The 13,856-nt window shown below is 42.7% G+C and overlaps 1 protein-coding gene across 1 annotated transcript in view; it reads right to left on the bottom strand.

The window, feature by feature from the left end:
- The window catches only part of LOC126481913 (retinol-binding protein pinta-like), an 81,737-nt gene extending 68,775 nt beyond the window's left edge, over positions 1–12,962 (bottom strand). The window contains exon 1 of the mRNA XM_050105872.1: positions 12,812–12,962. Coding sequence (XP_049961829.1) covers positions 12,812–12,962 — 151 coding nt within the window. The remainder of the gene's footprint in view (positions 1–12,811) is intronic.
- Positions 12,963–13,856: the final 894 nt, after the last annotated feature.

The raw sequence follows: 13,856 nt of genomic DNA, 5'->3' as shown, positions 1-13,856 counted from the left end.
TTCTAAAGAGCGCCATCACACAAGTTGGAAAGAAAAATATAGATACAAAAAAGGTAACTGCGAAGGAACCATGGGTAACAGAAGAAATACTTCAGTTGATCGATGAAAGGAGGAAACAGAAAAATGTTCCGGGAAACTCAGGAATACAGAATTACAAGTCGCTGAGGAATGAAATAAGTAGAAAGTGCGGGAAAGCTAAGACGAAATGGCTGCATGAAAAATGTAAAGAAATCTAAAAAGAAATGATTGTCGAAAAGACTGATTCAGCATACAGGAAAGTCAAAACAACCTTCGGTAACATTAAAAGCAGGGATGGTAGCATAAAGAGTGCTATGGGAACGCCATTGTTAATTGCAGAGGAGAGGACGGGCAGGTGGAAAGAGTACGCCGAAGGCCTGTATGAGCGGGGAAGATTTGTCTGATGTAATAGAAGAAGAAACAGAAGTTGATACAGAAGAGATAGGGAATCCAGTATTAGAATCAGAATTTAAGACATCTTTGGAGGACTTAAGATCAAATAAGGCAGAACAGGTAGATAACATTCCATCAGAATTTCTAAAATCATTGGGGGAAGTGGCAACGAACCGACTCCTCACGTTGGTGTGTAGAATGTATGACTCTGACTTTCGAAAAAAATATTATCCACACAGTTCCCAAGATTGCAAGAGCTGACATGTGTGAGAACTATCGCACAATCAGCTTAAAAGCTCATGCATCCAAGTTGCTAACAAGGATAATATACAAAAGAATGGAAAAGAAAATTGAAGATGTTCTAAATGACGATCAGTTTGGCTTTAGAAAAGGTAAAGGCGCCCGAGAGGCAATTCTGACGTCGCAGTTGATAATGGAAGCCAGACTAAAGAAATATCAAGGCACATCCATAGGATTTGTCGACCTGGAAAAAGCGTTAGACAACGTAGAATGGTGTAAGAGGTTCGAAATTCTGAGAAAAGTAGGGGTAAGCTATAAGGAGAGACGGGTAATAAGCAATATGTACAAGAGTTAAGAGGGAATAATAGGAGTAGACGATCAAGAATGAAGTGCCCTGATTAAAAAAGGTGCAAGACACGGATGTAGTCTTTCGCCCCTAGTGTTCAATCTGTACATGGAAGGAGCAATGATGGAAATAAAAAAAAGGTCCAAGAGTGGAATTAAAATTCAGAGTGAAATGATATCAATGATACGATTCGTTGATAACATTGCTATCCTGAGTGAAAGTGAAGAAGAATTACATGATTAGCTGAATGGAAAATTTGGAAATTTGTGGTACGTTCCCATGGGACCAAACTCCTGAGATCATCGGTCCCTAGGCTTACGCACTACTTAATCTAACTTAAACTAGTTTACGCTAAGGACAACAAACACACCCATGCCCGAGAGAGGCCTCGAACCTCCGACGGCGGTGGAGCCGCGCGAGCCATGGCAAGGCGCCCTAGACGGCGCGGCTATCCCGAGGGGCCGCTGAGTGGAATGAACAGTCTAATGGGTACAGAATATTGACTGAGAGTAAATCGAAGAAAGACAAGAGTAATGAGAAGTACCGGAAATGTGAACAGCGAGAAACTTAACATCAGGACTGATGGTCACAAAGTAGATGAAGTTAAGGAATTCTGCTACATAGGCAGCAAAATAACAAATGACGGACGGAGATAGGAAGACATCAAAAGGAGATTAGCACTGGAAAAAAGGGCATTACTGGCAAATAGAAGTCTACTAGTGTCAAACATAGGCCTTAATTTGAGGAAGAAATTTCTAAGAATCTGCGTCTGGAGTACAGCATTGTATGGTAGTGAAACATGGAATGTGGGAAAACCGGGACAGAAGAGAATCGAAGCATTTGAGATGTGGTGCTACAGGCGAATGTCGAAAATTACGTTGACTGATAAGGTAAGGGATGAGGAGGCTCTGCGCAGAATCGAAGAGGAAAGGATTATGTGGAAAACACTGACAAGGAGAAGGGAAACGATGATAGGACGTCTGTTAAGATTTGAGGGGAATGACTTCCATGTTACTAGAGGGAGCTGTAGAGAGCAAAAACTGAAGAGGAGGACAGAGGTTGGAATACATCCTGCAAATAATTGAGGACGCAAATTGCAAGTGCTACTCTGAGATGAAGAGGTTGACACAGGAGAGAAATTCGTGGTGAGCCGCATCAAACGAGTCAGAAGACTGATTACCTCCCTCCCCCCCCCCCCCCCCCCCCGAAAAAAAGGTACAAAAACTGAAAATGAAATGCATAGGCTCAGTCTAGATATAGTGGGGGTCAGTGAAATGAAGTGGAAAGGAGAAAGGATTTCTGGTCAGTCGAGTAGAGGGTGACATCAAAAACAGCGGAGAGTAGTATAATAGGAGTAGCATTCGTCATTAATACAAAGGCAGGTGAAAGGTTACTTAGAACTGTTCAGTGATAGGATTATTCTCATCCGAAAACCAACAACAACAACAACGTTCATGTATACATATCCATGTCTAAAGCAGAAGATGAAGAGACAGGAAGAGTACATGAGGATGCTGAACTGGTGGTAAAGTACGTAAGAGGGAACATAAAAAAATCTGATCATTATGGCGCAATGGAATGCAGTTGTAGGGGAAGAAGCAGAAGAAACTTTACAAGAGAATATGAGCTTGACACTAGGACTGAGAGGCGAGAGGGAATAATTGAGTTCTACAATAAATGTTCAGCTAGTAATAGACAATATTCTGCTCAAAAATCATAGAGGAGGAGGTATACTCGGGTAAGGGTGGGAGATACAGGCAGATGTCAGTCAGATTACATGATGGTCAGACAGGGATTCTGAAATCACACGTTTGGTTGTGAGGCATACATAGGAGCAGATACACTCGGATCACAACATAGTAGCGATTAAGAGTAGGTTGAAGTTTAAGATACTTGTCAGGAAACATCAATAGGTAAAGAAATGAGATACGGAAGTACTAAGATATGAAGAGATTTGTTTGAAGTTCTCTGAGGTTATATACAGGGTGAGTCACCTAACGTTACCGCTGGATATATTTCGTAAACCACATCAAATACTGACGAACCGATTTCACAGACCGAACGTGAGGAGAGGAGCTAGTGTAATTGTTTAATACAAACCATACAAAAATGCACGGAAGTATGTTTTTTAACACAAACCTACGTTTTTTTAAATGGAACCCCGTTAGTTTTGTTAGCACATCTGAACATATAAACAAATACGTGATCAGTGCCGTTTGCTGCATTGTAAAATGTTAATTACATCCGGAGATACTGTAACCTAAAGTTGACGCCTGAAACCTCCGACGTTCAGTTGCGTGTTGTAACAAACACGGGCCACGCTCGGTGAGCAGCATCTGCAGGGACATGTTTACGATGACGACCGTGTTTACGAGTGTGGCTGTAGTGCACTGTTGTGGTTTGGTCTAGCTGTCGCAGTGTCCGCATGTAGCGCTTGCTGCTATTGTTAATCTGCATTCGTCTCCGCACGCAGACCAACTGTAGTACACCGTGTTTCCAGACGTCTGTGATAGTGTAGGCCGGCCGAAGTGGCCGTGCGGTTAAAGGCGCAGCAGTCTGGAACCGCAGGACCGCTACGGTCGCAGGTTCGAATCCTGCCTCGGGCATGGATGTTTGTGATGTCCTTAGGTTTAACTAGTTCTAAGTTCTAGGGGACTAATGACCTCAGAAGTTGAGTCCCATAGTGCTCAGAGCCATTTGAACCATTTTGATAGTGTAGTGTTGTAGGAACTGTGACCATGGTGTATTCGAACTCTGAAAAGGCGGAGATGATACTCATCTATGGCGAGTGTCGACGAAATGCAGCTGAAGCCTGAAGGGTGTATGCAGAACGTTACCCGGACAGAGAGCATCCAACGTGCCGTACATTGCAAAACATCTACCGCCAACTGTATGCAACAGGTATGGTCGTAGCACGCAAACGGGTCCGTAGCAGGCCCGTCACAGGAGAAGCGGGTGCAGTTCGTGTGTTAGCTGCTGTTGCCATGAACCCACACATGAGTACACTGGACATTGCGAGAGCCGGTGGACTAAGTAGTGTCATGCGCATACTGCATCGTCACCGCTTTCACCAGTTTCATGTGTCGCTACATCAGCAATTACATGGTGATGACTTTAATCATCGAGTGCAATTCTGTCAATGGGCATTAACAGAGAATGCGTTGCAGTACTACCTGTTTACCGATGAAGCGGGTTTCACAAACCACGGGGCAGTGAATCTACGGAACATGCATTACTGGTCCGTGGACAATCCTCGCTGGCTCAGACAGGTAGAACGACAGCGACCGTGGACTGTAAATGTACGGTGCGGAATCATTGGCGACCACCTCATTGGTCCTCACTTCATTGCATGGGCCCAAACAGCTGCAACACACATCGCGTTTCTACAGAATGATCTGCCAAAGTTGCTCGAAAATGTTCCACTGGAAACGCGTCGACGTATGTGGTATCAGCATGACGGTACACCTGCACATTCCGCAATTAACACTAGGCTGACCCTTGACAGGATGTTCGACGGGCGTTTCATAGGACGTGGAGGACGCATAAATTGGCCAGCCCGTTCTCCTGATCTTACACCTCTGGACTTCTTTCTGTGGGGTACGTTAAAGGAGAATGTGTACCGTGATGTGCCTACAACCCCAGAGCATATGAAACAGCGTATTGTGGCAGCCTGCGGCGACATTACACCAGATGTACTGCGGCGTGTACGACATTCATTACGCTATAGATTGCAAATGATGGCCACCACATTGAACATCTATTGGCCTGACATGTCGGGACACACTCTATTCCACTCCGTAATTGAAAACGGAAACCAAGTGTGTACGTGTACCTCACCCCCCATGGTAATGTACATGTGCGTCAGTGAAAAAGACCAATAAAAAGGTGTTAGCATGTGGACGTAATGTGCTGCTCCAGTCTCTTCTGTACCTAAGGTCCATCACCGTTCCCTTTGGATCCCTACGTAATTCGGTGCTCTCCGGTACACACGATCGAATAGCGGAGGAGTGGTACTCAAGCGTCAACTTTAGGTTACAATATCTCTCTGCAGAGGAGAGAGCAGATAGGTGGAAAGAATACATTGAAAGCCTCTATGAGGGTGAAGATTTGTCTGATGTGATAGAAGAAGAAACAGGAGTCGATTTAGAAGAGGTAGGGGATCCAATATTAGAATCGGAATTTAAAAGAGCTTTGGAGGACTTACGGTCAAATAAGGCAGAAGGGATAGATAACATTCCATCAGAATTTCTAAAATCATTGGGGGAAGTGGCAACAAAACGACTATTCACTTTGGTGTGTAGAATATATGAGTCTGGCGATATACCATCTGACTTTCGGAAAAGCATCATCCACGCAATTCCGAAGACGGCAAGAGCTGACAAGTGCGAGAATTATCGCACAACCAGCTTAACAGCTCATGCATCGAAGCTGCTTACAAGAATAATGTACAGAAGAATGGGAAAGAAAATTGAGAATGCGCTAGGTGGCTAGGTGACGATCAGTTTGGCTTTAGGAAAAGTAAACGGACGAGAGAGGGAATTCTGACGTTACGGCTAATAATGGAAGCAAGGCTAAAGAAAAATCAAGACACTTTCATAGGATTTGTCGACCTGGAAAAAGCGTTCGACAATTTAAAACGGTGCAAGCTGTTCGAGATTCTGAAAAAAGTTGGGGTAAGCTATAGGGAGAGACGGGTCATATACAATATGTACAACAACCAAGAGGGAATAATAAGAGTGGACGATCAAGAACGAAGTGCTCGTATTAAGAAGGGTGTAAGACAAGGCTGTAGCCTTTCGCCCCTACTCTTCAATCTGTACATCGAGGAAGCAATGATGGAAATAAAATTCGCTGATGACATTGCTATCCTGAGTGAAAGTGAAGAAGAATTAAATGATCTGCTGAACGGAATGAACAGTCTAATGAGTACACAATATGGTTTGAGAGTAAATCGGAGAAAGACGAAGGTAATGAGAAGTAGTAGAAATGAGAACAGCGAGAAACTTAACATCAGGATTGATGGTCACGAAGTCAACGAAGTTAAGGAATTCTGCTACCTAGGCAGTAAAATAACCAATGACGGACGGAGCAAGGAGGACATCAAAAGCAGACTCGCTATGGCAAAAAAGGCATTTCTGGCCAAGAGAAGTCTACTAATATCAAATACCGGCCTTAATTTGAGGAAGAAATTTCTGAGGATGTACGTCTGGGATACAGCATTGTATGGTAGTGAAACATGGACTGTGGGAAAACCGGAACAGAAGAGAATCGAAGCATTTGAGATGTGGTGCTATAGACGAATGTTGAAAATTATGGCCGGCCGAAGTGGCCGTGCGGTTAAAGGCGCTGCAGTCTGGAACTGCAAGACCGCTACGGTCGCAGGTTCGAATCCTGCCTCGGGCATGGATGTTTGTGATGTCCTTAGGTTAGTTAGGTTTAATTAGTTCTAAGTTCTAGGGGACTAATGACCTCAGAAGTTAAGTCCCATAGTCCTCAGAGCCATTTGAACCATTTTGAAAATTATGTGGACTGATAAGGTAAGGAATGAGGAGGTTCTACGCAGAATCGGAGAGGAAAGGAACATGTGGAAAACACTGATAAGGAGAAAGGACAAGATGATAGGACATCTGCTAAGACATGAGGGAATGACTTCCATGGTACTATAGGGAGCTGTAGAGGGCAAAAACTGTAGAGGAAGACAGAGATTGGAATACGTCAAGCAAATAATTGAGGACGTAGGTTGCAAGTGCTACTCTCAGATGAAGAGGTTAGCACAGGAAAGGAAATCGTGGCGGGCCGCATCAAACCAGTCAGTAGACTGTTGACAAAAAAAAAAAAAAAAAAAAAGCTATGGATGTAATTAACATTTTACAATGCAACAAATGGAACTGATTACGTATTTGTTTATATGTTCAGATCTGCTAACAAAACTAACGGGGTTCCATTTAAAAAAACGTAGGTTTGTGTTAAAAAACGTACTTCCGTGCATTTTTTTATGGTTTGTATTAACCAATTACACTAGGCCCTCTCCTCACGTTCGGTCTGTGGAATCGATTCGTCAGTATTTGATGTGGTTTACGAAATACATCCAGCGGTAATATTAGGTGACTCACCCTATATATATATTGAGGTAATGAATAGCTCAATAGGCAGTTCAGCTAAAGAGGAAGGGACATATCTAAAAAGGGCAGTCACTGGAAGTCGGAAAGAAAAACATAGGTACAAGGAAGGCAGCTGCGAATAAACTATGAGCAACAGAAGAAATTCTTCTGTTGATCGACGAAAGGAAGAAGTGCAAAAATGTTCAGAAAAATTCAGGAGTACGGAAATAAAGATCACTTAGGAACAAAACAGAGTACATTGTAAGTGATAAAGGAACGTACTGAGACAAGGGTAATACAGAACTGTAGTAGAACTAACAGAGCCGGCAACCAATTAAGGGCCACCAAACCAATGGTGAAACGACTGACCGAGTTAAAAAGAATACGTAGGCCAAACTGGCCGTTTCTTTAGCATATGGTTCACAGAGCATCAAGACATTGGCAGTTCTAAATCTTCCCTCGCCATTCATCTGAAAGGCCATTATCGTTCCATCCCATATACAAACAACGACTGTATCATTTTACGTATTCTACATAAGGGCCCTGTCTTAAATATTTTAGAGATAATAATCCGTCGTGCATTTTGAATGAATGAATTTCGCTTAAGCAGCAGCCTATTTTTCATAGTGAGAACTTCAAGGTCCACCAAGTTTCTGTCTTGTATAGGGGTAAAATGTCTTCTTTTAATAGAAGTGTACATGTTTCCAGTTTTTTAACGTGTGACTACGGCTTGTTGTTGTGCATCATTATGTTTGTCCTCACCAAATTAAAATTTGCCTTTCATACGTGATGTAAAATTTAATTGTCCCATGTCTTATCGCAAGTAAGCCATGTAGAGTTGCCAGCTTCTGGAAAGCAGTTTGCTGTATTGCTCCTATTTTGAATGTGTCCCTTTATTCCTACTACTACCAGCTGTTAATGGGTATAGGGATTTTTGATGGTCAGGACTTTAATGTTTAGCTGCCATCCTTTTTGTTTAGTAGTATGACGTTTTATTTTGATAACTGGCTTCCGTGTATGTTCTTTTAGCTAATGACTATGGCACGTTATTCCATGTCAGCTTATAGGACCGCACTAAATTAATATTTGGGAAGGGGAAAAATTTCATTTAGTTTTACTGTTTTATGTAAAAGTTTTAATTTCCCGGCTCCCAGTTAGGAGCTCTTCTACTATGGTTCTGTACTGCCCCTGTATCAGTATGTTCCTTTACTTTGCAACTCTTTTGCAATGGTTTTTCCCTTTTGCATTCAAATTGTGAACGGCCAGACTAGATGATCCCACGTAATTCTTCCTGTTAACAGATGGCAGTACTTTTCCATTCCACTTACCAGTTTGCTTCGGCCTTCCTGTATGTTATTCCACGCTCTGCGCTAGCTGATGGTACTCCGCACCCTATGCTCTCCAACGCGGCGCTCGGGTCACAGCACGATGTGTCCTTTTGTTAGTTCGATACTTCTTTACCCAGATAGTCGCCCGTTGTATCGTCATGTGTCGCTTTGGCACTAACTTATGTTTTACCACACCTATCCCCACAGCCGTTTCCTAAAATGTTACGTGCCACTTCTTTTTGTTTTCTCATGTGTAGTCGTGCATGTTAAAATTACTATTAACTTCGATCTGTTGTTTACTTTCAGTATCGCATCTAACGATGGGTATGTAATAGCCCGAACCTGATCTTGTTCTAAGCACTGAAAAACAAAAACACATCTGAAGCGGTATCTTCACTCTCTACAAGAAGAAAATAGATGATCTACAGCTCGGCGTACATTCTGTTGAGCGCATTGCTGGTTCGCTTCGAATGGGTGAAAAGCCTTCTGCACCTTCAGGGTGGCCACAAATTTGGGCAACCGTCAGTTTGGTTGGCCTTCCGATCATTTAGATTTGCCTACTTTAAGGCAAATATCCATGGGCGGTCAACGACTGCCACTTTCTTGTTTATAAAATGATGCGAACAACAGAAGGAAAGGAGAAAATTTCTAGGCCTGGCACAATGCTGATGTCAATGAAATTTAGGTTTTGTTGCACCGTGTTCCCCCAAAACTGCCATCACGTTATTAAAGAAGATGCCGCGGTCACCCGAGATGACGGGCATTACACGGTGTGCTAGACGAAGGGACCATCAGAGGTCCCCCACTGCAGCCATCAAAGCAGCCCGACTTCGACTATACAGAAATTTTAAGTCCCAAAACAAAGAACTACTTGATCGGCACAAATTGTCCGAGTGATAAAGCTAACTGAGAAACCAGCCAAAGACCGATGTATGGGGTAAACCGTACAAAATACTGGCAGCAAACCAAACCTCCTGTCATTCTACCCACAATGCAAACTGAACTGGAGATGGATAGACGACCCATGAATCGAGACAACAGACTAACTGCTTGGCCAACTCCTCTGAGACGACGATCAAGATACAACCGACTCCGCAGGCAACATAGATATGCGCTCCACAATCAGTACCCTAATATCAGGGCGTGATGATAAGTAATGTCTTAGAAGTCTTTATATGAACACCCTTACACTTTTTTAAAAATACAACAAATGTTATTACTTTATGAATCTTCATTCTTCAAGTCTACACAATTATTTCCCAACCCCCTGGCGACGGACACATTTCTCCAAAAGAGAGACCAGTTTGTTGATACCGTCACTGCGGATGTTTGACTCTGTTGACGGAGCCACAACCTCACCTCTTCCTGCATCCTTCATCAGTATCAAAGTGAAGTCCTCGAAGGCATTCTTTAAGGTTCGGAAACAAGAAAATCGGATGGGTCCAGTTCGGTACGGTATCAGGATTATCGATGACACTGAACCCAAGGTGTTTGGTTATGCAGATGTCTTGTGTGGTCTGGCGTTGTCGTGGTGGAGGAGGGGGTGCTCCACGTGTGGACGAACTGTTCGAATTCGAAATTGACTACAGCACGCTGTTTATCAAGCACTGTCATAGCGGAAAAGGTCTACACATTTGTACTTATGGAGAATAAAGATGTAGAACATTAATGACGTTTGTTTTATTTAAAAAGCTTTAAGAGTTTTCAGGTACGAAATTTGGAGGTATTACTTTTCAGAACACCCTCGTACTTTCATAACTAAACCGTTCGCTGAGGAAAAGATAGCCCTAGCCACAAAGAAATTAAAACTTTAAATCTCCAGGACCAGGTAATATTACGCTGAAGTTCTCGCAAATAATAGTACTAATTTTTCTATTCTTAACCAAACTTCTGAACGATTTTTTAACATTGGGTAGGATGCCTGCCATCTAGAAATTAGCAAAAGCTGTACAATAAAAAAGTTTGCGGACAAAGATCCATCTAATCATAGAAGCAGTAGACAAATCTATTTGATTAAAAAATTGCTAAGGCGCGCGGAAGGGGTCCTCTGACAGGTTACACTCGTATAGGGATCTTCACGTACTTAATCTGTGCCAGTTTGGCTTTAGGAAAGGAGAAGTATTGAAGATGCATTTAACAAGGTGACAGAAATAATAGATGCAGGGAACAAAAAATACACAAATGAAATATTTATTGAGTTCGTGAGAACATTTGATAATACAGTGTCCCGCGTTGTTTGCCCGGAGTCGCGACCTGCCGGCTTCATCGATTACTGTAGATCTGTGGAATGGTCAGCCGGCACACAGAACAAATAAAAAAATCTACTAAAGGCTGCCAACAGGAGTCGATTTTGGGAATTAGCAATCGATCTCTTGCTGTGCCAGTTGGAACAAGATGACCAAGTCAATGTGGTGGCGCAGGCTGATGGTGTTTTGACTGTGGTTTCGAGGTGCTCTAGAGCCGAACTGGAAGAAATGGCGAATGGGGTCGCTTCCCACATGCAGCGATGGTGTGTAAACAACACGTTCACCATAGCCCAACTGGAAATCACTTACGTATTCCTTGAAGATCAGTTTTCATTATCTAGTAACTCTGCAGTTAAATTGGGAAACACCTCCATCACCAGACAAGCAGTCACATGATACCTTGGGATCCAACTGGACGAAAACCGTAGCTTCACAGAACACAACATTTTGAATGCTTTGTAATAGTCTCTTCTAGTATATTTTAAGTGTTCTTCTATAGTTAAATTTCTTCTCTTCAAAGTATTGCTCACTAACAAAAGTTGTATAATAAGCTTGGAGACAGACCATCTCCCTGGGTGATTCCGGATACAATGTGGAACGGACTAGACGTTGTTGCAAGAAGTTTAATTTCAGATACTGCATTTATAAGAGTTTGTTTAGCTATTTCCAGAGTTGTTCTGTCTATTGCGTCTGGCGAGTGAGTCTCTGCTGAACGCAGTTGTAAAGCCAGAAGTCCTCTGTAGTTCGGAAACACTACTTTTATCTGGCTGCAAAGCGGTATTAGAAGATCTGAGAAAACAGAAAGAAGAATACTGCGGAAATTTTTAGGTAAGGCAAAGCTAGATCAAAGACGGCAAACTGGAGTTCGAAACCAAATAGGACACTATACTGATTCTTTTCTAAAGTAATAGGTGACATCAGGAAAAGACATGCCCACTCTATGGACACCTAGTAACAATGACGACAGGTTAACAAAGAAGATCCACACATTCTTCGAAAAAACAAAGACAGATAACGAAAGTTGATTGGAAGAGACAAAAAAGGACAAGGAAGAAACGTAGGTTGCTCGCTTCTTCTCAAACCGATACACTTTCCAACTGTTTCATGTTTTCCTTCTATGTCAGTTGTTCCAAGCTTTCTTTTTTGTCTAAATACTTTTTCACACTTACTGTTTCACCATCTGAGCTTTCTTTGCTTGTTCAGTTGAGCTGTTCCAAATGCAATGTCCTTAATTGCCTCTGTAAAGTTGTTGGAGACAATATGCACTTCCTTTGAAAATTTACTCATTTGCCTTCAAAGTTTCGTAATTAAATTTCTTAGCCATGCCTGATTATTTAATGATTTTGTATTTTGGAAAAAAATTTGATGTGTATCTCAGCTGGATAGTGAGCTGAATCAACATCCATTCCTTACTTAGCTCTGACGATGTTGATTTATTGAAAATTGTATCTGGAGATGGCGAAATAAACGATTTGAAACTCTTCCTAATTGGAGTTAGATGATATCCATGTTTTTTTTGCTTTCTAGGTAGTTTTTGAAGGGTGTTGTCATTGTTTTAAGATGGAATGACTTTTTGGCGACTGAAATCCCCCACCATGATAATTATGTTGTTCTTGTGACTTTCAACAGCCCGTTTTCCAGATTTTTCCCAGACGTTTTCTACTGTGACTCTGTTCTTGTTTTTGATTTTGAACCGTTCAGTATGACTATTTTTTTACATTTCTACTATTACTATAATAATAATAATAATACTATTACTATGCTAGGGCACAACTATGTAATCAATCAAAGCATGTAAAAACTTAAAAAAATATATATATTACACGCAGGGCCTATTATACAGACAGAGAGAGTAGATCTATAGGAAGCAATACAATTCACTCAAAGCAACTAAAGCACATCCGCCGAACTGCTATTGTAGAGCCATTGCGGGAAGAAACGCAAACGGTACTTCCTTTTTGTTGTACTAAAATGCAGGATGCAATCATTGGAGTATTAAAATAAAGTAATGGAAATCTGTCGTATAAACTAAGGCATAGTTTATGAAACCATGCAAAGATCAGTTAAATACAAGACCCACAAAAAGGGGATTCTTCGATCGGAACCAGATATGGTAAGACGTTGTCGTCCTTGACTGACCCATGACGTGCGGCAGGTGCGGTTGCGCCTCGAGCCAGCTGCGTAAATTCGACATCGCTTGCCGGATGTCGTCCTCTGTCGTCCCAATTCGCTGTCGGACAACTGCTATCTCCTCCTCCGTCGCCACTTTGAACACCACCTTGTTCGCCATGCCTGCAACAGAGAAACTTCACGTAAGAGGTAAACATAAGTTGGTGCCATAAAAAGTGTTAAAGCTAATTTCTTTAGCAAGTGAAAACGTTGGTATCCTGTGAGTCGATCTCTGTTGCCTGTTATACCTTGTGGTGACAAAAGTCGTAGAATACCTCCTAACACCGTGTCGGAACTCTTTTTTCCGGCGTAGTGCAGCAACTAGGCGTGACATGGACACAATGGAAATGAGCGTTTGGCGTCGTTGGCCGGGAGGCCCCTTACGGGGCAGGTCCGGCCGCCTTGGTGCAGGTCTTATAACATTCGACGCCACATTGGGCGACATGGGCGCCGGATGGGGATGATATGATGATGAAGACAACACAACTCCCAGTCCCTGAGCGGAGAAAACTCCGACCCATCCAGAAATCGAACCTGGGCCCGTAGGACGGCAATCCGTCACGTTGATCACTCAGCTATTGGGGCGGACATGGACTAAATAAATCGTTGGAAGTCCGTTGCAGAAATATGGAGCCACGCTGCCTCTATAGCCGTCCATAATTGCGAAAGGGTTGCCAGTGCAGGGTTTTGTGTATGAACTGAACTTTCGATCACGTTCCATAGATGTTCGTTGAGTGGCCAAATCATTCGCTCGAACTGTCGAGAATGTTCTGCAAATCAATAGCGAGCAATTGTGACCTAAATGATAATTAATTGAAACCCTCAGTTGCAGACAGGTGTTGTTGATATACCTCAATGGGGACAGCTGAAAATGTGTGCGCCGACCAGGACGCGAACCCGGGATCTCCTGCTTACATGGCAGACGCTCTATCCATCTGAGTCACCGAGGACACAGATGAAGCGCGACTGCAGGGACTTAAACCTTGCACGCCTCCCGTGAGACCCACATGCCCAA

This window comes from Schistocerca serialis, chromosome 5 (assembly GCF_023864345.2).
Source record: "Schistocerca serialis cubense isolate TAMUIC-IGC-003099 chromosome 5, iqSchSeri2.2, whole genome shotgun sequence".
In the NCBI taxonomy this organism is placed as follows: Eukaryota; Metazoa; Arthropoda; class Insecta; order Orthoptera; family Acrididae; genus Schistocerca; species Schistocerca serialis.
The sequence above is the reverse complement of the archived record's forward strand: the minus strand, read 5'-3'. Positions and strand labels throughout refer to the sequence as shown.